The 22071-nt window shown below is 53.7% G+C and overlaps 2 protein-coding genes across 7 annotated transcripts; both read right to left on the reverse strand.

The window, feature by feature from the left end:
- On the reverse strand, positions 1-6412 carry TSPAN16 (tetraspanin 16). 2 transcript variants are annotated; one of them, XM_054012354.1, is made up of 7 exons: positions 6334-6412; positions 5513-5710; positions 4795-4869; positions 3507-3614; positions 2001-2153; positions 1315-1398; positions 1-402 (listed from the first exon to the last, which is right to left on the reverse strand). In XM_054012354.1, exons 1-7 carry the CDS (start codon positions 6400-6402, stop codon positions 355-357), a joined length of 735 nt encoding a protein of 244 aa, XP_053868329.1. In that variant the 5' UTR covers positions 6403-6412; the 3' UTR covers positions 1-354. The 2 variants fall into 2 exon arrangements, with proteins under 2 accessions (XP_053868329.1, XP_053868328.1); XM_054012353.1 differs by lacking the exons at positions 1-402; positions 1315-1398 and having other exon boundaries at positions 1503-2153.
- A 1880-nt stretch (positions 6413-8292) lies between these two features.
- Positions 8293-22071, reverse strand: LOC128828043 (tetraspanin-1-like). Of its 5 annotated transcripts, none has more exons than XM_054012350.1 (8): positions 22053-22071; positions 15225-15291; positions 14837-15043; positions 12889-12963; positions 11509-11616; positions 10796-10936; positions 10106-10189; positions 8293-8955 (listed from the first exon to the last, which is right to left on the reverse strand). In XM_054012350.1, exons 2-8 carry the CDS (start codon positions 15279-15281, stop codon positions 8899-8901), a joined length of 729 nt encoding a protein of 242 aa, XP_053868325.1. In that variant the 5' UTR covers positions 15282-15291; positions 22053-22071; the 3' UTR covers positions 8293-8898. The 5 variants fall into 5 exon arrangements, with proteins under 5 accessions (XP_053868325.1, XP_053868323.1, XP_053868322.1 ...); XM_054012348.1 differs by lacking the exon at positions 22053-22071 and adding an exon at positions 21829-21904; XM_054012347.1 differs by lacking the exon at positions 22053-22071 and adding an exon at positions 21408-21547.

Below are 22071 nucleotides of genomic sequence, written 5' to 3' on the forward strand. Positions count from 1 at the left end.
ATCTCCCCCCCCGCCCGGGGATGGAGAATAATAAATCTAGAAATAGTTCAGTACATTTGTCACTAATAACCGCGCATGTGTAGAGTGGTTTCCATATTCAAAGCTCTGGGGGAACTTTGATCCTGCATAGTGATATGGCTCCCAGGATTTTCTGTTCTGTAACTATGGAGTTTGAAAACTGGGCAAATGAATGGTCCTGCTCCCAATGATGGCTCTGGGGCAGGATCGTTAGTGCTTGGGACTATTTCAGCTTTGCTGTCATGTAGTGCAGTGTGTCCCCCCGCCGCCCCGGCCCTGATGCAACACAATTCCAAGGGTTTGGGAAGTCCTCCTGCTGGGTTTCTTCAAATGTTGTCATTCCAGTTTAGCGTACAGCATTAAGGAGACCATCATAGCTAATAGCTGCAGTGGGAGAGAGAAAAATAGAGACGGAATGAATAATAAGACAGAAAATATCATATTGCCTCTATATAAATCTATGGTACGCCCACATCTTGAATACTGCGTGCAGTTCTGGTCACTCCAGCTCAAAAAAGAGAGATAGAATTGGAAAAAGTGTAGGGCGATAAAAATGATGAGGGGTATGGAACAGCTTCTGTATGAGGAGAGGTTTTAAAGACTAGGACAGTTCAGCGTAGAAAGGAGACAACTAAGGAGTGATATGATCGAGGTCTACAAAATAATTACTGGTATGGAGAAAGTGACTAAGGAAGTCTTATTTACCTCATCACATAACACACGAACCAGGGGTCACCCAATGAAATGAAAAGGCAGCAGGTTTATAAACAAGCAAAAGGAAGCAACTCTTCACACAATGTACAATCAACCTGTGGAACTCCTTGCCGGGGGATACTGTGAAGGCCAAAAGTATAACTGGGTTGAGAAAAGAATGAGAGAAGTTCCTAGAGGACAGGCCCATCAGTGGCTATTAGCCAAGGTAGTCAGGGACGCAGCCCAGTGCTCTGGGTGTCCCTAAACCTCCGACTGCCAGATGCTGGGACTGGACAACAGGGATTGGATTGTTTGATGATTCCCTGTTCTGTTCATTCCCGCTGGGGCACCTGGCACCAGCCACTGTCTGAAGACAGGATACTGGGCTAGATGGACTGTTGGTCTGACCCAGTATGACTGTGCTTATGTTCTTATGTTTATGTGTAACCCCCTAGTATCTAACTGAGGTCAGGGCCCTGCTGTGTTAGGCGCTGCACATACCCATCGTGGTCGACCTGTGCACAGCTGGCTAATTGTGCATCACTGGAGTACTTAAAAGTGAACACGTCCCTTTAAGACCAGACTAACTTGGGTTAAACTCACTTCCAGCACGGCGGCGCCGGTGGCAGCTCCACCAAGCAATAGGCTCTTCTCTTTGATCAGGGAAACCAGCTGGCGGAAGCAGCCCTGAAGGGTAAAAAATAGGGTGAGGTGTAGGCTGCTTTCAGAGTAATCGGAAACAAAAAGCAATGGTAGCCCATCCCCCGGTGGAATCCCATTGGCTTCAGCACACTTGCTGGGCAAACTAGTGTATCTTCCCTTCACGCGGGGGTGGGGTAGGGGTGGAATTAGCCCCTGCGTGGCTGACTGGCCACTGGCCTATGGCTGTGCCTAAATCCATAGATCCCAAAGCACTTTCCAAAAGAGGGCTGTATCGTTATTCCCCCACACTTTACAGAGAGGGAAACTGAGGCACGAGGGCGTGGCTTGCCCAAAGTCATGCTGCAGGAAGAGCCAACCCAGTGCCCTGCCCACTAGCCCCCACGGCCTTCACTTAAGGGGTGTACAAGGTGCTTTCTGGTTTTGAATTTAGAGCACATAGGCACCGATCCTGCCATGAGATCCCTGTGGGTGCAGGTAGACGTCCAGGCAGCGTTTGCTGCAAGATCAGGGTGCTGATCGCTCCCCCACGTGCTCCCTTGCTCCCTCCGACTCCAACAGACACAGGCTAGGTTTTTAACAGCACTATTCCCACAGTTTCCTTTTCGACCCCCAAACCGGGCCGTGACCTCCTGGTTGATGACCGCGCTGCTGACGTTGCGTCCGTTGCATGCGGAGCTCGTTGGATCTTTGCAGCAGCTTTTGGGATAAGTCAGGTTGGTCCGTATTTGAAAGGCAGAGCCGGAAAAGTCTGTGTAGTTATGAACCCCGCAGCAGTTCAGCTAGGAACGACACACAACAGGGTTTGTTACAGGCCAGGGTCTCGAACGTTTCATTTTTCCTTCCTACCTCCCTTCCCTGCTGTATCCCGGCAGAATTTCCTCAGTTCTCCTTTGCTCAAATGGTGATTTTACCAGAGGAGAAGTATGTTTAACCCTTCGGTTGCTATCAAATGCCCGTGTTGTAAACGCTGGGTGAAATTCTAAGGCCTGTGGTCAACAGGTCAGACTAGATGAGCAAAATGGTCCCATCTTGTATTCTGGGGTGGGGGGTTTCCACCTTTGTCCGAAGCGTCCGAAATCAACCACAGCGGGAGATGGGACACCAGACAGGATGGACCAGTGCTCTGAACTGGTACAGAGACTCCTCTGTCTGGCTGGTGAATCTCACTCACGTGCTCGGGGCCACCAGATTTGGGGTTGGGAAGATTGACAGAGCTTTTTCACCTTCCTCCGCAGTGCGGGGTGCAGGTCGCTACTGGGGTCCTGGGGCTTGTCTCACCTAAGCAGTTCCCTGCCGTGGCAGGGGCTGCAGGCATTGGTCACTCCTTGGTGGGCCCTATTCTCTGCCTGTGGCTCACAAGACATTTGTCTCTGAGGATTAGGATGCTTTGATCTCACTAGTCACTGAGTGGCTTTTAGTGGCCTGTGCTGAACGGGAGCTCAGACTGGCGATCCCGTTCGGCCCGAGATTGTGTGAAATTTCTGCCCCCAAAAATCTACACAGCAGATCCTTAGCACGTGTATCGGCTTGACTGCTTTGACGCCAGAGCAGCGCTGATTCACACGGAGGATCTGGCCTGGAGACTCACTAGATGCTAGCGTTGAAGGGTGGGTGGGCATGTGGTTAAGATACTGCCGTGGGATCCAGCTCCCAGCTGTGTTACAGAACCACTTGGGCGAATCTGTGTGTCTCTTTTCCTAGTTGTAGGGTGGGCATACGACCAGCCTCCCTTTCGCCTGGCCTGCCTCTTTAGATTGTAAATTCTGCTCCCTGTCTAAGGCGTGTACGTGGGCCCATCACCGTACCAGCTGGGCGTCTCCTCCCAACTTCTCTGCTATGATTCCCATGGTACTGATGGGGAACGGATGCCCAGGGAGCCCAGGTGACTGGCCCCAGGTCACACAGGGAGTGCATGGGACAGAAGGGAATTGAACCAGGATTTTCTGTCCTAATCACTAGACTGTCCTTCCTCTCACACCACCTCGTCACAGCAGGGACTATCACTGTGTATGTGCAGCACCGGGCACACTGGGTGGGGCCTCTCGGAGCTACCGTAATATGTGTAATAAGAATGTGGGAACACATGTCGAGTCCTTTGACCCAGGAGGTCTGGGGGGCGGAGGGTCCCCTACCTTCAGCATGAATGCATTCCATCCATAGGACACGATATCATCGTGTTTGTAGCCGCTGTATTTCTTCTTCAAGGCAGCCAGCGATTTGTCTAGGACGATACTGCGAGCCTTAAATGGGGGGAATGAAATGGGTCTAGAGCCAGAAAATACTTTCTCTTCAGATCCCGTCTGATGCCAACGTGTGGCCAAAGGTTTTCAGGGAGAGAGCCTCAGGTGGGGTAAATCAGGACCGCTCCGCCGAGCGCAGCGGAACTGGGCTGATGGCCACCCGCTAAAGATCTAGCCCAGAGACAGCAAAGTGGCACGTTGGTCTAGTAAAAGCTGACAGCCTCAGACTAGCCAGCTCACTTTGGCCCTAGTGTGGGCCCCGATCCTGCACAGATTTACTCACGCACTTAACCTGACATCTATTGCTCCTGCAGTGGATGGGTGTAAATGAAGCCCAGGTGGAAATAAGGTGCAGGTACTTAACAGGTAGGGTAATTAGCCAGTGGATCAGATTCCCAAGGGATAGGGCAGGACACCTTTCTAGAGCAGTCGCTCACTCAACTAAAAGTTACTGGTCTGGATCCAGGAATAACTAGGTGAAATTTCCTGGACTGCGTTACGCTGGAGGTCGCACTAGATCATAACAATCCGTTGTAGCCTTAAACTCTGTGAATCTGTGCAGGATCTGGGCCTTAGCTTTGTAAATGTAGATCCAAGCCAAAGGAGAATCGATCATATTTAAATTTGCCTTTACAAACAATCAGAATAATGCGGTAGGAATCATTCTAAAGCAAAGAGGAACCGTTTCATCAGTTAAGGATGAGAAGTGGGTAGACCTCAGTTAAAGCTGTGAGTTGGTTTTGAGGGACAGAGCTGGTTCAAATGCGAGGTGGGGAGGGGGCGATTTCCTTTTTCTTTTCTTTATGTGCGATGACATTTTTGACAAATCAGTTAGTCAGAATTCCACCTGCGCTCAGAGTCCAGATGATCAGAATTTGGAGGGGAAATTTTGTCAACAGATTTTTATTTGGCCACCAAAAGTTCCAGATTTGGAAACTCCGGGCTCGTTCTTTGGTGCAGTGCGATTTGAACGAGACGTCACTAGATGTTTAGGGTCCCGCGCGACTCCTGGATTTTCCAAGGAACTCACAAAAGTTGGCCACTTAACTTCCCTTTTGAAATTTCTCCCCGTTTGGAAAAAGGACCCAATCCCAAGCGACTCTTCTTTGTAGGATCGGGGTGAAACTTTGTCAAGGAAAATGAGAATTTCCCACATCAGAAGGGAATTCTGGATACTCACGAAGGACGTGAAAGCGAATACGACGACAGCTGCTGCGATTTCAGCGATGAAGATGACCAGCATTATTAAGAAGTACTGTGAGAGAGGGGGGTGGAAGGACATTGGAAGGTCGCAGTGAGTGCACACCGCGGAGGCCTTGTTCACTCTCAGATTCGTTTGGGATGAAGGTGAAGGGATTGCGAAGTGAGGCACAGGAGTCAAGTTTACACTACAATAAAAGGATTTAACCTAGAGGGGCTGTGGCTGCCCAGATGAACAGGGGTCAGGAGGTCAGGAGTTAGGGGGTCATTCCCATCCCTAAGAGTCTTGACAGCTGCTGGTTGAGAGGCTGTCTGCTAAACAAAGCGTTCACGTGGGGAGAAAGCAGGTCAAAGTCCCCCAGAATAGAGAGGGCTGGGGACCACACGAGCTGCCAAAGGGCTTAAGTGGTGTGTGGATCTTTCCTGCTCCCTCTGACTAGGCGTGAGTTTCACCCGCTAAGGATGGAAGAGAACAGCTGGGGACTGCAAGGGAGACCACTGCTTAGTTATAGTACAAGCAACGTTTAGGGCCAAATGTAGTGGGTCAGCTCCCCAGCTGGGGTAAATCACGTGGCTGGGCCGATGGGTGCATTGTAACGGCACGCTCAACCCCTCCTTAACTCAAGTGGGAAAGGTCTGTGGCCCCGTCCTCGCGGGCCGGGGCGCCGCCCCAGCGGACAGCAGCTGCGTGCACTCACCGTCAGCAGGAGGCATCTGTTCTCTTTCACCGCGCCCCAGCAGCCCATGAACCCCAGCACGACCACCATGCTGCCCGCCACGATGCAGAAGTACCCGACGTGGGCAAAGTACACCGAGGTGGCGCCCAAGACCCTGACGAAGGAGGCGCTTCCCAGTTTAATCCACAGGCCCAGTCCCACCATGGTGCAGCCGACAACCTGGGGAGAGAATAAACGTATATGTGTGTGTGTGTGGGAGCTCGTGCGTGCGTTGGCGCTCCGGCCATGCCGCCGATTCACCCGGGGCAGGGAGCAGAGATGCCAGCCCGGTGCCGGAGGGGCATGAACATAACTGAGAGCCACCCCCTCTGTGCCGTTCCACGGCCAGACCCTCCTCCCCGCTCAGGTCTGCCCACCAAGAACTGAGCAGAGGCTGATGAGCACAACCCACGGTTCCGGCCAGCCGTGGGGTGACTTGAACTTCGGGTGAAAGGCCACGTTACCTGAAGGCCGAGGGCCTGATCCCCCATTGATGTAAATCATTGTAGCTCCATCAGTGTCAACAGAGATCTACACCGGCTGAAGATCTAGCCCCTAAACGCTGGGCACAGGACTGGCTGATTTTATTCTTTGCTCTGCCCCTAACCTGCTGCGTGACTGTGAACAAGTTTCTTCCCTGCTCCGTGCCTCAGTTTCCCCTCCCACCCGGTGCCTGGCTAGGCTGTGAGCTCTTCAGGGCAGGACTGTCTCTCACTCTGGGTCTGTGCAGCCCCTGGCACCATGGGACCCTGGTGCCACCGTAAGACACCGACATAAACGTGTGTCTGAAAACACAGGCTTACAAGGATAATGGTGTTGAAGCAAATCATGACAGTCTTCAGAGTGGCATAGCCAGTGCGCGAGGGAGCCATGGTGAAAACCGGTCAGGGCGGCCGCTTGCAGAAGGGGTGCTAGGTTGGAGAGACGGCAGAGAGATTTTCAGCTGGATTTCCTGCTGCAAACAGCTTCCTCTCAGATCCATTCCCACCTCGGTTTTACGTTAAACCCACTAGCAACACAACACGTTGTTGGAGGCTTTTACTTATGACGGGGCAAAAACTTTTATTTAAAAGCTAATGCTAGGCAGGGAGGTTGGTCTAGTGAGTACTGGCCTGGGGGCCAGGAGATTGGACTTTGCTTCCTGGCTCTGATCCAGACCTCTCATGTGACTGCATCGTTCTGTGCCTCAGTTTCCCCATCTCGGGGGGGGGGGGATAATCCTTTGTCGAGTTAGACTGGAAGCTCCTCGGGACAGGGACTGTCTGTTGCTCTGCATGTCTGCAGCGCCTGGCACAATGAGGCCCCAGTCAGCGCGTCCTATAAATAATGATCAGTGGTTGCTCTGAGAGGTTGTCACTGAGTTTGGGGGAACGGGGTCCCCGTGACATGTGAAAATCCAGCCCCTGGGGAGAGATTTCAGTACTCAATGATTGACACGGCCTTACAGTCTCTGGACCCGGTGACTCCTGGGCCGGGGGAAGGAGAGCGCTTCTCCCCCCTCGCAGCCACCGTTAGCTTTAGCCTGACTCCGCTGCGGGGGAAATTCGCCCCGCGTAGAGGGCTAGCAGGGGGCCGATGCCAGCACTTCCGTCTCTCTTCCCTGCGTCAAGGGCTTCGCCTCCCGCTCAGGACCCAGGCCTCCCACCCAGGGGCCGGCAGCCCTAGCGGGTGGTGTGGCGTGGCTGCCGCCGAGGCCTCAGGATGGAAACTCACAAGCCCGGAGCTGAGGGAGCGGCCGGCACGTTCGCTCAGAGCCGGTTCAGCGGCCTGGAGCCGGAGGTTACCCACCCACGGGGCTCTCCTGAGTCTCCTGCCGTCACCGGCCTGGCTCCCGGCCCTGCACCGTGCCCCGGGGCTCACGTGTCCTTGGCCCGGGCCCCTGCGCTGCGGCTCGCCCGGCGCCTGCTGGGCTTCCAACCGTCGCCCGATGGCTGTTGGAAGGGGCCGGGGGAGGAGGGGGGAATGGGGAGCAGGCTCCATTGTGAGACAGCGTCTGCCTCCTTCCTCCCTAGGGGCCCGAGAGTGGGACGGCTGTAGGGCCTATGCCTTGGGACGGCTGTAGGGCCATAGACTGGGACTGCTATAGGGTGTCTATCGGGTCCGCAGTTTTCCATCGCTGTAGGTCCGTGGCTTGGAACGAAATCATATCTTCCCCACAGAACAATAGGGGACCCCGTTCCGTCCGTGCCCTGCTACCCCCTGCCAGGAGCAGGGCCGTGCCAGCAGAGGGCACGGGGGCCGGGGCAGGCTGACTGGCACATGCTGGAACATGCAGCCCACAACTCTTCATCTCCATTCAGCGGGAGATAGTTAAGGGGTGGGACTGGGACTCACGTGACATGGGTTTTTGTTCCTGGCTTTGCTATAGATTCCCTGTGTGACCTGGGACAAGTCACTTCCCCTTCCTGTGCCTCAGTTTCCCCATCTGTAAAATGGAGTTCTCCTTCCTTTGTCTCTTTAGAATCTTTGGGGGCCAGGGACTGTTTGTACAGGAGACCTCTGGGTGCTACCGTAACACAAACAATAAATAGGCACAAATCCCATCTTCCTTTGAGAAATTAACCAGACAATTGAATTCCAGAAGGATAAGAGTCACCCCTTGGGAATTTAAGATCTGGTGCTGTCCATAATCCCAGGGGTGAATTTCACTCCAAAATGAGCAAAGGGAAATAATCTTTTTTTCCCTTCAAAACCCAGCTTTGCTCTTCCCTGAACCCTGTCACTTTCCAACAGCCACTCGAAATAGCCAAGCTAACAACGTCTGCATAGAAAGATCAGGGATATTTAATTGATACAAACACAAGACATTGGCAGCGAAAACATTGTCGGGTGCAGAAAACCAATGACACATTGTTGACTGGATCTTTTCCAAACACATGCAAGGGGGGAGGAAAAAGGGACATGAAATATTTCATTCGAATTCAAGTTCATGATGTGCTACATCAGTAAAAGTGCATCGTTTAAGTGTTTCTCAGATTGTCGGGCATGTTTAAAGCTGTAGTGAGCACAGAGGGATGAATGGAATTCGTAATGATTCCCCCAAGTCTCTGCTTTCACTAAAAGACTGCCACCTTTAAGCTAATTTCTTGTTGCGCCCACAAGAAAAACAAATCAGATCGAATTTATCATTGAAACAGACACAAAAAATAGTATGGAAAAGATACCATCCCACTTTTCACTGTAGTCTCATTGGCGTCGCAGCCATCTGATCGCTCAGCGCGTTTACAGATTAACAGGAAACATTAGTGATTAGTGATTAATAAGAAAAGTTCGGTTTCTCTCGCAGTGAACCTCAGGAAGATGCAAAGGCAGGAGGAGTTATGGACGGCAGGAGAGGCATTTTGTGTTTCCGCTGGAAATCTTGTTTTTCAGCCATTCGTACTGATCTGACAATACAGAACCAGGGAAACGGCCATTGCGGCCAGCTAGGAAACAAGAAAACAAAGAGGGAGACACATTTACTGATCAATCCCTGGCTCTATCATGGGCACAGCCCCCACTTCACCCCTTCCCGCCCCCTCCCCTGAGCCTGCCGTGTCCTCGCTCCTTCCCCCTCCCCCCAGAGCCTCCTGCACCCCACGAAACAGCTGATCGGGAGGTGCAGTGAGGGAGGGGGAGGCGCTGATCGGTGGGGCTGCCAGTGGGCGGGAGGTGCTGGGAGTGGGGGGGGGGCTCATGGGGGACTGCTGGGGGACGTATTACTGTGGCTCTTTGGCAATGTACATGGGTAAATTCTGGCTCCTTCTCGGGGTCAGGTTGGCCACCCTGTAATAGATCATTAGATCTTCTAGTTCGCCATCCTGCAGAACAGGCCAGAGAATTCCCCCTGTCCGCACTACACTGTAAACCCGGGTCTGCAGGGCCTGGACTTGTGGCCTCGTTTCCACGCCCGCACTTGAGTGTCCGAGCTGGGTTTACAATGGCTAGATCCGGGTCTCAAAGCCGTGCTGACATGTCCACACTGCGCTCCGCTGATCTTCTGACTCAGGTCTGTGGCTTGAGCTGTGTCCACACTGCAAAGTGACAGGGCTCGGACCCGAGTCTCAGCAGGACTCGGGCTCAGAACCACCCCCCTTAGCAGGGTGCTGGGACCCGGCCCTGAGCGGTTGCTGACCCAAGTTACACTGATGTGTGCTCGAATGGAAGCAAAGTTTGGGCTCAAACCTGCGTCAGAGCTCAGTGTGACCAGGAAGGCATTTCCCCAGCCCTCGACTCATCGTTCATGGGAGTGGCCCACAAGCTATTACAGCCATTCACTCCTGGTGGGACGCTGGGTGCTGTTTAAACTCCGCTCCCCAAACAGCTATTCCAATGCCACTCACTCCTATCCCGCCATATCCCCGGCTTCTCAACGTCACGCCTGAGCTCTGACACCGCCAAACTTTTCAAGCCAAGATGCCGAGGGGCACGATCCAAGGAAAGATGACTGTTCCCCATTTTACCGGTGGGGAAACCGAGGCACGGAGCAGGGGCGAGTGGTGGTGGGGGGAGTTACTTGCCAGAGGTTACCCAACAAGGCAGCAGCAGAGCCCGTTCTCGTGAGTCCTAGCCCACGAGTGTGCCACAAAAGCGTACCTGGAGCACACCGATTCCTAATGCCACCCCTCCAACGATCCTCCCGTTCCTGCTCAGGAAGGTCTGGAAGGCATGCAAGCAGCCCTGGGAGGGGAAAGAGAATCACAGATGCAACAGTGGGTCCTGGCGATGGGGCCAGTGCGTCTCCTCTCGGCACTAGTGGCAGTCTCTCCCCACAACGGCCCATAGCCGCTCGTTAACCGGGGATGTGATTGTCGTATCAAACCTAGGGCCAGATGCTCTGTTGGTGTGAAAAACCAACGGCAGTTCCACAAACTGTCCCGGGAAAAGTTTCTTCTTAGGCCAGGTCTATACTAGACAGGGTTGGCTGGTAGAGCTATGCAAATCCTCTAGTGGAGATGCAGCATCTACCGGCAGAAGTGTTCATAGAGGTGCCCAGACAGCAAGCCGGGCAATTCCTTCATCTTAGAATTTCAATCCAACCAGTTTTCCCAGGAACAACTCTGCCTCAAGAACTGACGAATCAGAGCCCGAGGCAGACAGCAAACTCTACCCAGAGTCTTGCTAACCCAAAACGAAGAACACAGAATTTCTTCCCAAGACTGAAAACTTGCTCAGAACGCTAAAAAAGAAGAAGAATTTGGAAGACCATGTATCTCAGCGCCACGTACACTAACAACACATAGCCTGTCTCCTACGGCAAATACTTTGCTAAGCTCTTTTCCTTACCTGCTTGGTGCCGTCCAGTTCAGATTCCAGGCACTCACGCTTGGGCGGCAGGCAGCAGCCCGTGGGATAAGTCTGGCTGTGAGTTTGGTAGAAGTAGGAGCTGTTGAAATCCTTGTAGTTGTTGAAGCCACAGCACTTCAGCTAGAACAAGAACGCCAGTTGGTTAACAGCCACAGCCACGTTTTAGATTCACGTCCAGGACGGTTTGACTCCTGGGAGGATGCGGCTGTTGTAAAAACTTTGCCCTGCCCTGAAAGTGAATCACATAGGCCTGATCGCTAACGGAAGTGGGTGGCTTTGCATTGAAGCTTGGCTGGGACGCAGGAGAGCTACATTCAATTCCTAGCTCAGCTGTAGAGTTCCTGGGTGACCCCGGGCAAGATTCTGTGCCTCAGTTTCCCCCATCTGGAAAATGCAGCTAATGATCCTTCCAGCTCCCCAGTGGGCCAGCTTAGACTATCCAGAGCACAAAAGCCCTCCAGCCACACCCCTAGGAGTGATGTAAGAGCTGCCGCTGCAGGTGCTGAACTTCAAGCATGCGCTCAAGTCCCACTGGAGTTAGTTGTGTGCTAATGTGCTTTGCTGAATTGGGGCCTTCCAGCATGGAGATTCCCCTCCCCCCACCACTGCTGGTGGAATTCCCCCTGCCCCCCATGCATCAGCTGGCCGAATCCATCTCTTCCAGGGGGAATGCCAAAATGCGCGCGGCTCACCTCCTTCATGGTTGTGTCCCAGATTGCAGTCACGTCGTCCTGCCTCCCGTAATCCTCTCGTAAAGTTTTCACAGCCCAGTTTTTCAGGTGCTCAATGAATATATCAGCCTGGAAACCAGAGACATGCACAGATTGGCACCGTCTTGTCTTTCGGGAGCTGTTTGGTTTTTCCTTTATTGAGTTTTGCAGACCAACAAAACAACTCCCCAGTGCACCAGCCCTCGGGAGACACCCGGGCAGACTAGTGTTTTATAGCTTTATCTTCTATTTGTTGAACCCAGGGACGGCCAGCCTGGATCAGCCCAACAGTCCATCTAATGCAATATCCCATCTCTGACAGTGGCCAAAGTCACATCCTTCAGACGAAGGTATAAGATTAATTTCCTTTCCAGCACCCTTTATTTGCATTAACTATCACAACTCTACTGCTAGTAGGCATGTAATCATCCAACCCCTCTCTGAATTTTGCTATGTTCTCAGCCTAAGCACCATCCAGTGGCAGAGAGTTCCGCAGACCAATAGCACAAAGTGTGAAAAAATATTTCTGTCAATCAATCTTGAGGTTGCCACCTTTCGATTCCAGTCAGTGTCCCCTTGATCTTGTGTTTTGGCAGGGGTTTTAAATGTTGACCCAGGGAAAAGTCATTAGGATTGGAGCTGGACACATTATTATTTTTTTTGGGGGGGACAATGCTTATTGGCTAAAAATGCAGTTTTGGTTGAATTTGCTGCATAGTTTCAGCCCCCCCCAAAAAAGGGTGGGGGGTCTCCTAAAAAGTCAAAACATTTCATTTCTACATTTAATTCAATTTAACGAAAAAACCAAACAAACCCCAAAAGGGTAAAAAAACCCCACCCAAACCCAAACCAAACCCAGAACAACTTTTTTTTTCAGTTTTTCATTTTGGCAAGAAAAAAAATGTATGTTTGGGGTCAACCCAAAACAATATTTAAAACAATTTCAGCTCAGCCACTGACCCAAAACCTCAGTGTCTCACTCAGCTGTCTCTAGGCTCAGTGAGTACAAGGCACTGTTATTGACACAGTTATTTACAACATCTCGGGAGACAAGCCTAGGCCAGGGCCCCGGGGGTGCTCCAGGAGAGAACCCAGGAATCCTGACTCCCGGGACTTTCCACCTCCCTTAGCAGAGTCCCCCTAGGTCCTGTTTTCGAGGCGGAAGAGAGCAGTCGAACAGCTCCCATCCTGGGGGGCTCTGACTCAACGCCAGAAGCCGGGAGTGGAGGACAGCGGCAGCTCACCGAACTGCTCTGTTCTGTACACTCCCTGGTGCTCTGGTACAGGATCCGGGTCTGGACGGACTCCGGTCTGCCCCAGGCTGGCAGCTCGGATGTTCGCAAAGCCCAGCCTTTAACTTACCACGGAAGAGAAGGCGAGGACGACGACGGCTCCCGCGACCTCCGCGATGAAGAGAATCAGGATAATGACAAAGAACTGGAGACAGAGAGAGACCAAGATCAAAAGCTGCCCTTGCCAGCACAGAGGCCTCCCCCTTTGCAGGAGCCATGCCCGGGGGCTGGACAAAGGGGCTTCTGGCAAGAGTTGCTACTACTCCTAGTACCAGGTGTGGCGGCTCGCAGGTGGTCACGGTCAGCAAGGGACCTACGCGCTCAAGGGCCAGAGCTGGGTATTTAGGCACTGACGATGCAGAGCCAATGGGAATTAGGCACCTAACTCACTGAGGCACTTTTTACATTCCAGTAGGCGCCTGTTTTATTAAAGGGCTCATCAGGCCAGCTGACAAAGGTCTAACAAGGTCCAGCGGCTGGAAGTCGGAGTTAGACGCATTCAGACTGGAAATACGTTGCAGGTTATTAACCGGGAGGGTAGTTAACCATTCGAACAAGTTCCAAAGGGCTGGGGCAGCATCTCCCTCGCTGGCCGTGTTCAAATCAAGACAGGATGTCTTTCTAAAAGATCTGCTCTCGCTCAAACAGGAATTGAGTCAGGAAAGGTCGATCGGCCTGTGTTATACAGGAGGTCAGGCTGGAGGATCACAATGGTCCCTTCTGGCTTTAGCATCTAGGAATCTGCTTCTGAACTACTTTGTAAATCTGGCTTCCAGCCCCTAGGGGAGACAGTGAGGGTTCGGCGTTAGCTACAGAGATACCGACTTCTGGAAGAGTCTGAGCTCCGAGCTAGCTGGGAAATTATATTTTTCCCCTGGACGTTTTGACAAAATTTTGTACATTTTCATCAAATATTTCTTAGAAATATTTCAGGTTTTCATCCACCTCCTTCCCACAAAAAGTTCTGGTATTTTTCTATCAAAACCTGACATTTCTCTAAGCCACAAAACACCGGTTGCTGAAAACCAATTCTCCCTCCCCGCACTGGCTTTCAGGGGTGGGGTATTTTTGGCAGAAACCTGAACATTTCCAAGGGCAATGGGAATTTGGGGGGTGAAAATGTCCGAGAAAACCTTGAGAGGGAAATGTTCCCACCTCCCAAGCGGGAGAGATGGCGGGGTGGGGCAGAGCTGGTGGATGAAGTGGAAAAATCTTTTTGTGGGAAATATCTCACCGGTTTCCACGGTGGGACTCAAACCCAGACCTGCAGAGGGATCAGCCAGCCACCTCCTCATGCTGTCATAACCTGTCTCCCTGGCAATCCGCAAGCCCCAGAGGGTGCGCGCCTTTGGACGGTCTGCCCCGGTCTGCCCCGAGAGACCGTTGTTTAACAATCCCTGATTGGCTCCTTGATGCTCCATAAGCCCTTGGGATCCCGGGAAGCGCCCAGAGGATACCAATGTGACCAGCTGCCGTGACGGGGCTGCTTCTCTGCCGGTATTGATCTTGGCACCAACCTGCCTCCCGCTCGACCCCTGGAACCCCAGTGCTGACCCTGATACCTGGCACTGGCCCTTGGCCTGGACTCCATCTCTGGCTCTGCCCCTGGGTTTGACTCAAGACTCAAACCCTGGGTTTGCCGTTCAGCTCCTCTGGCCCCTACTCCTGCTTCCCCTCGCCCAGGATTCCGACCAAGGTTCAAAATGGAACCGGTTCTGCAGACGTTGCCACGACCTCCACCCCCTTTGTAGGTAGGGGAAACTGAGGCACGCAGCGGCGCTGTGCCCAAGGTCACTCGGCGTCTGGGACAAAGCCAGAATCTGAAACGAAATGTCCCGCGTCCTAGCCAACCCCCTTAGCAACCCCTCTACCCAGGAGCACTTAGTGCCCAAAGGCAGGTCTGGCTGCTATCCTCGCTGCGTCCTGGGGAGAATGAAGCACAGAGGGGACTCCTGGACCCCAGGCCAGTGCTCTGCCCGTTAGCCCCCAGCCCTTCCCAGTTGTCCTGCAGCCCCTACCAGCAGCAGCATGCACTTGCTCTCCTTCATGGCCCCGCAGCAGCCCAGGAAGCCCATGAGTAGCAGGAAGGTGCCGACAGCGATGCACAGGTACCCCACGTTGATCAGCTGCATCAGCTGGGGCGCGGCGGCCCCCAGGATCTGCATGAAGGAGCCTCCATCCACCTTCACCCAGATGCCGATGCCCAGCACGGCCAAGCCGCTCAGCTGGGGGAGAGAGGAGAGAGGCTGGTAAGCAGCGAGCGGCCTCCCTTCATTCCCCACCGTGGTACGGGGCCACATTCTGCACTGCAGCTCCCAGGGTTACCCCCAGCCTGCAGGGCCTTCTCTTCCCCGTCCACACTGGATCAGAGCCCCCAGCCCACCAGCCGGGGCTTTGCCTACTCACAAATATAACGCCGTTGAACACAAACATCATCATCTTCAGGAAGGAGAAGCAGCCCATCTTCCAGCACCTACCCGGGGAGGAGAAGGGGTTCAGCATGGCCCCGCTCAGTCGGGGGCCGGGGGGGCTGTGCAGCGCTGGGCACTACCGAAGCCCCCCCAACTCGGTGTGAGTCTCTAGGCACTACCGTCATACACCCCATAAATAAGGTGATAGCTCTGACCCTGCAAGATCCGTGGAAACCAGTGAGATCTTTCCCACAAAGGGGGGAGGGATAGCTCAGTGGTTTGAGCATTGGTCTGCTAAACCCAGCGTTGTGAGTTTAATCCTTGAGGGGGCCATTTGGGGATCTGGGGCAAAATCAGTACTTGGTCCTGCTAGTGAAGGCAGGGGGCTGGACTCGATGACCTTTCAAGGTCCCTTCCAGTTCTAGGAGATGGAATATCTCCATTAATTTAAATTTAAAAGCTTTCTCAGGCCCAGACTTGTCCAAACCACCTGAGATAAGAAGTGTGATGAGAGGGGGGAAGCAGACCACGCAGGGGACAAAGAGGATGTGTTTTTTTCCCCTCTGTTTACAGTGTTGCCAAATCTCACTCTATTTGGGGTTTTTCTTAAAGCCTCAGCTGCTGGAGTCAGGTGATTTTATGAGACTCACAGTTTTCATTAAAAAAAAAAGAAAAGAAAAATAAAGCAACTTTCTAGCTGTCCTGGCTGCAGAGAGAAGCTTGCAGATGTGACCCCCAAAGACTCAACAAACGGAAGGGAAAGAAACAGATCCCCAGAAAATTGATTAAAAAAACCCAACAGCTCATGATTTTTGAAAGGCCACAGTGACGATTTCCGAACGGTCCGGGCCAGCCGCGTTCCAGACGCTGGTATGAAATAACTCTTCCCCTCCAGCCAGGTTGCAGTGGAGCTCACACCTTGTATGCCTGGCGGTTAGACATTTTAATAAATAGTCCATCAATTGTCAAACCACTGACATTGCTTATAACCAGGGCTTATAACTGTCTAGAACATCATCCCCCGAGGACCTTCCCAGCTGACAGCAAGAGGCTCCAGGAGCTCCAGCCGTTTAGCTAAACAAAGAGGAGGTTGATGGGTGACTCGATCACAGTCTAAGTACCTACAGGGGGACAAATATTTGACCATAGGGAGCTCTTCAATCTAACAAAAGCCAACGGCTGGAAGTTGAAGCTAGACCAATTCTGACTGGCAATAAGGCCCAAATTTGTACTGGGGAGAGTAATTACCCAGCGGCCCAGCTTCCCCCGGGTCCCGGTGGATTGTAAGCACTGGCGGTTTTTACATCAGGGTGGGTGTTTGTCTCAGGTCTGAACCGAATCCCCAGGGCCTGGGTTCTCCAGGAGCTCAGACCAGAAGATCGCAATGGTCCTTTCTGGCCTGGGGATCTAGGAAGCTGTGAACTCGGATCACACGAGTGCTCACGTCTGTAATAGGCTCAGAGCATTGGTGCATCGTGTGTTGACCCTTTGCAAACCACCGAATGCGCGACCGCAGCAAAAAGCAGAGAGGGATTCGCTTCCCCCCGGAGCGGGAGTAAAGCACCATGAAAGCGGCTGCTAGGTTTTAAAGCCAGATGGGACAATTGAGAACAATACCTCACTCTTAAGTCGCTTCTTCCGTCATAGATCTGCAAAATGAGGCCAATCTCATTACCTAGCTGGGGAAACTGAGGCAGGGAAGTGCCAGGCCAGGTGCTGAGTGGGTAATAACCCCAGTCTGCAGAGTGCTAGTCTTTTGCTCTGGGCACTGGCCCATGCTCCCTCTGACCTCCTGTGGCCCGCAGGCCTAGAAACTCACTCAAGCCCGTCACGTCCGGCTGCGCGAGATTTGGAAGGACAAGCGGGCATGTGATGGAGAATCTGCCCTGGCCCTGGGGCAGCTGCTCCAATGTTAATTCCCCTCCCGGTTCAAAATCTGCCCCTTCTTTCCAGTCTGAATTGTCCAGCTTTGGCTCCAGCCGCGGGGTCTCGTCAGTTGTCTGCTCTGGGGCCTCTCCTCCCGCCATGGCTCCTTGGCACTGGGCTCACGTCACAGGGTGCCCCGTGCTGGGGCCAGCAAGGACCTTTGCTCGGTAGCTCCTCATTGCTTCAGGAGCTGGGCAGGTTCCCAAGCGGTGCCTCCCCCGAGATGTGGAAGCTATAGAAGAGGTCACTGAGCCGGGAAGAGGGGGTGGGGAGGTCTCAGGTGCCAGTTCTGCGGTGCTCAGCCTGCCCTCCCACGTAGCCCACAAGACTCTGCAGAAGCTGCCGGGGGCCGGGCCACCCCAGCCCATGCTCTGGACACGGGAAGGGGAGTGAGTCCGGGTGAGCCTGGGAACAGGGGCCTGCGGAGCCTTGCAGACTCATCACATCCAACATCCACCCAGCGCACGGCTCCCGCGAAGGACTGGCCGGATCAGACTGGAGCAGGGCCTTGCCCGTCTCCCAGCAGCGATGGGACAACCTGCCCTGCGGCTCCAGGCTCCTCCCCGCACCGCTGCTCCCCAAGGCCACCTCTGCAGCGTCTTCTCCTAGCTCCTTGTTTCCCTGCAGCTGAAACTGTTGCCTAGCAGCAGCCAATCGGCTGGGAACTGCCCGCACCCCTTTATCCTGGGGGTTCCGCTAACGGCAGCCTCCCGCTCGGAGAGCTCAGGGGCCCCAGGGCGGGGCACTGAAACCTGTCCAGCAGGGAATCCAGCAGGCTTCAGCCTGACTCCCTGTGTTGTGTGTGGTCTGCAGGGGGCTGCGGGCCGGAGTTGAGGGGCATCGGCAGAGCCACGTGGGTGCTGATGGCTGGCGCTGAAGCTCCATCTGCAGTGGGAGCCCAGCGCTCTGCTGGTGAGACCCGTGTGCAAAGCAGGCACAGAAACGCAGGCAAGTCATGCCTACCCCGTGCCTCAGTTTCCCCATATGTGAAATGGGGGTAACCCTCACAGTAAGGATAAATCTATTGTCCACAGTGCTAGAGTGTCAGGAGTGAGGGGCACTGGCAGAGCTGGAGGGAGCCCAGGGCTGGGAGAGCAGGGGCTGCGGGTCGGGAGTGAGGGGCACCGGCAGAGCTGGGGGGCAGGGCTGGGCTAGCAGGGGCTGCGGGTCGGGAGTGAGGGCACTGGCAGAGCTGCGGGGAGCCCAGGGCTGGACTAGCAGGGGGCTGCAGGTAGGGATTGAGGGGCACTGGCAGAGCTGGGGGGGGGAGCCCAGGGCAGGGCTGGGGGGCTGCAGGTCGGGATTGCAGGGCACTGGCATGTTGGGAACTACACATCTATGATAGAAGAATATAGAGACCCAGCGTTTTAACAAACTGGGTCAGATTTCAGGTTTGCAGGAAATCTCCTGCGGATGTTGCAGTTTCACCCTTTGCTCTCCTGCTCCACACATCTCTCCAGAAAACACTGGCCCCTCTGTTGATAACAGAAGAACGGCCAGCCTGGGTCAGACCAAAGGTCCATCTAGCCCATTGTGACAGTGGCCAATGCCAGGTGCCCCAGAAGGAATGAACAGAACAGGGCAATTATTGAGTGATCCATCCCCTGTCACCCATTCCCAGTTTCTGGCAAACAGAGACTAGGGACACCATCACTGCCCATTCTGGCTAATAGCCATTAATGGACCCATCCTCCAGGAACTTATCTAGTTCCCTGTTATAGTCTTGGCCTTCAACATCCTCTGGCAAGGAGTTCCATAGGTTGACTGTGCGTTGTGTGAAGAAATACTTCCTTGTGTTTGTTTTAAATCTGCAGCCTATTAATTCCATTGGGTGACCCCTAGCTCTTGTGTTAGGAGAAGGCGTAAATAACACTAATTTATTTACTTTCTCCAAACCAGTCATGAGTTTGTAGACCTCAATCCTATACCCTCTTTTCCAAGCTGAAAAGTCCCAGTCTTATTAATCTCTCCTCATATGGCAGCCGTTCCATCCCCCTAATCATTTTTGTTGCCCTTTTCTGAACCTTTTCCAAATCCAATATATCTTTTTTGAGATGGGGTGACCACATCTGCACGCAGTATTCAAGATGTGGACATACCATGGATTTATATAGAGGCAATATGATATTTTCTGTCTTATTTTCTATCCCTTTCTTAATGATTCCCAACATTCTGTTCGCTTTTTTGACTCCGCTGCACATGGAGTGGATGTTTTCAGAGAACTCTCCACAGTGACTCCAAGATCTTTCTTGAGTGGTAACAGATAATTTAGACCCATCATTTCATATGTATAGTTGGGATGATGTTTTCCAATGTGCATTACTTTGCATTGATCAACATTGAATTTCATCTGCCATTTTGTTGCCCAATCACCCAGTTTTGAGAGATCCCTTTGTAGCTCTTCGCAGTCTGCCTGGGACTTAACTATCTTGAGTAGTTTTGAATCATCTTCAAATTTTGCCACCTCACTGTTTACCCCTTTTCCCAGCTCATTTATGAATATGTTGAATAGCACTGGGCCCAGTACAGACTCCTGGGGGGCACCACTATTTACCTCTCTCCATTCTGAAAACTGACCATTTATTCCTACCCTTTGTTTCCTGTCTTTTAACCAGTTTCCAATCCAGGAGAGGACCTTCCTCTTATCCCATGACAGCTTCCTTTGCTTAAGCGCCTTTGGTGAGGGACCACAGCACACTGTATACAAGTGCTAGCTTTGTGCGCGCGCGCACACACACACACACGCCTGCACACGCGTACACACACACACACCTGCACACGCGTACACACACACACGCCTGCACACGCGTACACACACACACACCTGCACACGCACACACACACACACGCACCTGCACACACACGTGCCTACATGCACACACACACATAGCTGCACATGCACGCACACACACACACATGCATGCACATGCACACACACACACACGCCTGCACACGCGTACACACACACACACCTGCACACGCGTACACACACACACGCCTGCACACGCGTACACACACACACACCTGCACACGCACACACACACACACGCACCTGCACACACACGTGCCTACATGCACACACACACATAGCTGCACATGCACGCACACACACACACATGCATGCACATGCACGCACACACACACACATGCATGCACATGCACACACACACACACACACCTGCACACACACATGTGCCTACATGCACACACACATATGCCTGCACATGCACACACACACACACGCGCACACACACACACACACACCTGTGCACACATGTGCCTACATGCACACGCACACATAGCTGCACACGCACACACACACACACACATGCACACACACACACACACCTGCACACACACATGTGCCTACATGCACACACACATATGCCTGCACATGCACACACACACACACCTGCGCGCACACACACACACACACTCGCCTGCACACACATGCACACACACATGCCTGCACACACACACATGAACACAACACACACCTGCACACACGCGCACACATGCGCACGACACACGTGCCTGCACACACACACACACACCTGCACACACACACATACACACCCCTGCACACACACATGCACATGCATGCACACACACATGCACACACATGCATGCGCACACACACATTTGGCTTCTGGTACGGTTCAGAAGCCACCAGAGGGTCCTGGCTCGATGATTCGCCGGCCACTTGCGCTGGGAAGCCCGATTAGATCGTGATCGTCAGATCACGTCTCCCTGGGAGGAGAGAGCAGCCGGGGCAAGAGCTCCCGGAGCGACGAGAATCCCCCTTCCGTCCACCCCGCCTCGGGGGTAGAAACCAGGGTGGGCAGAACCGAGCTGGAAAGGGTCTGATGTGTCTGGGGCGCTGGATCTAACCGCGACCCGCTGGGACTTCAGCTGGGGTAAACCGGGTGCCTTGCAGTCAATGGAGTGACGCTTGTTCCCACACCAGCTGCAGATCTGGGTGCAAAGCTCCCTCCCTCCCCCGGAGGGTTGCAGCGCTCCCGGGACTGCGGGTGCCTTCCTGCCATTACCGCTAATGGAAGGTGCCCGCCTGGACTGGAACAAATGGAGGCGGGGGTGGGGGGATAGAAAGCACTTAGAGCAGGCCCTCAGCATACAGGCGTACCCGAGAGCGCAGACTTGGGCATCGCTGCCAGCCAGCCTGGACTCTGCCCTCCTCGCCAGTTGCAGTAGCGGGGCCGGATGCCCCCTCTCGACCAGCTTCGCCCCTCACCCAAATCCGCCGGCTCCGGGGCAGCGACTCCAGAGGCTGGAATCCGGGCGCTTGCTCCCCACGGCAGAATCCCCCACGGCCCTTGCGGGCTGGGGACTGGAGGGGAGAACAGGCAGCAGCACCATCGGGCCGGCTTGGACCCTGACACGCTCTTCAGCCCAGCGCCCAGGCGGGACATGAAGCGACGTTGGCCCCCGCCAGCCCCTTGGAGCCCAGGCCCTTGTCGCTTGGGCGGGCACAGTCCAAACAAGGGATGAGCCAAGCGGCACCATCCCAGGCCTGAATCTCCCAGGGCCTAATCCCCGCTGGCGTAAGACGGGCACCACTCCGTTGATTTCCCCAAGCTACAGCAGAGGACCTGGCCTCCGTTGGCTACACAAGCAAGAGAAATGCAGGTATTGGCCATGCAAAAAGCTCTTACCTCTTGGAGGGGTGGCTGGGAAGTTTGCTGTGTGTGTGTGTGTGTGTGTGTGTGTGTGTGTGTGTGTGTGTGTGTGTGTGTGCAGGGGTGTGTGTGCAGGGTGTGGGTGCGTGTCTCCTTTCCACAGGGTGTGTGTGCGGGTGTGTGTGTGTGCAGGGTGTGTGTGCGGGTCAGTATGCAGGGTGTGGGTGTGTGTCTCCTTTCCACAGGGTGTGGCTCCCCACCTGCACAACAGTGAGCTGC

The sequence above is a fragment of the Malaclemys terrapin genome, chromosome 23 (genome assembly GCF_027887155.1).
Source record: "Malaclemys terrapin pileata isolate rMalTer1 chromosome 23, rMalTer1.hap1, whole genome shotgun sequence".
NCBI lineage: Eukaryota > Metazoa > Chordata > Testudines > Emydidae > Malaclemys > Malaclemys terrapin.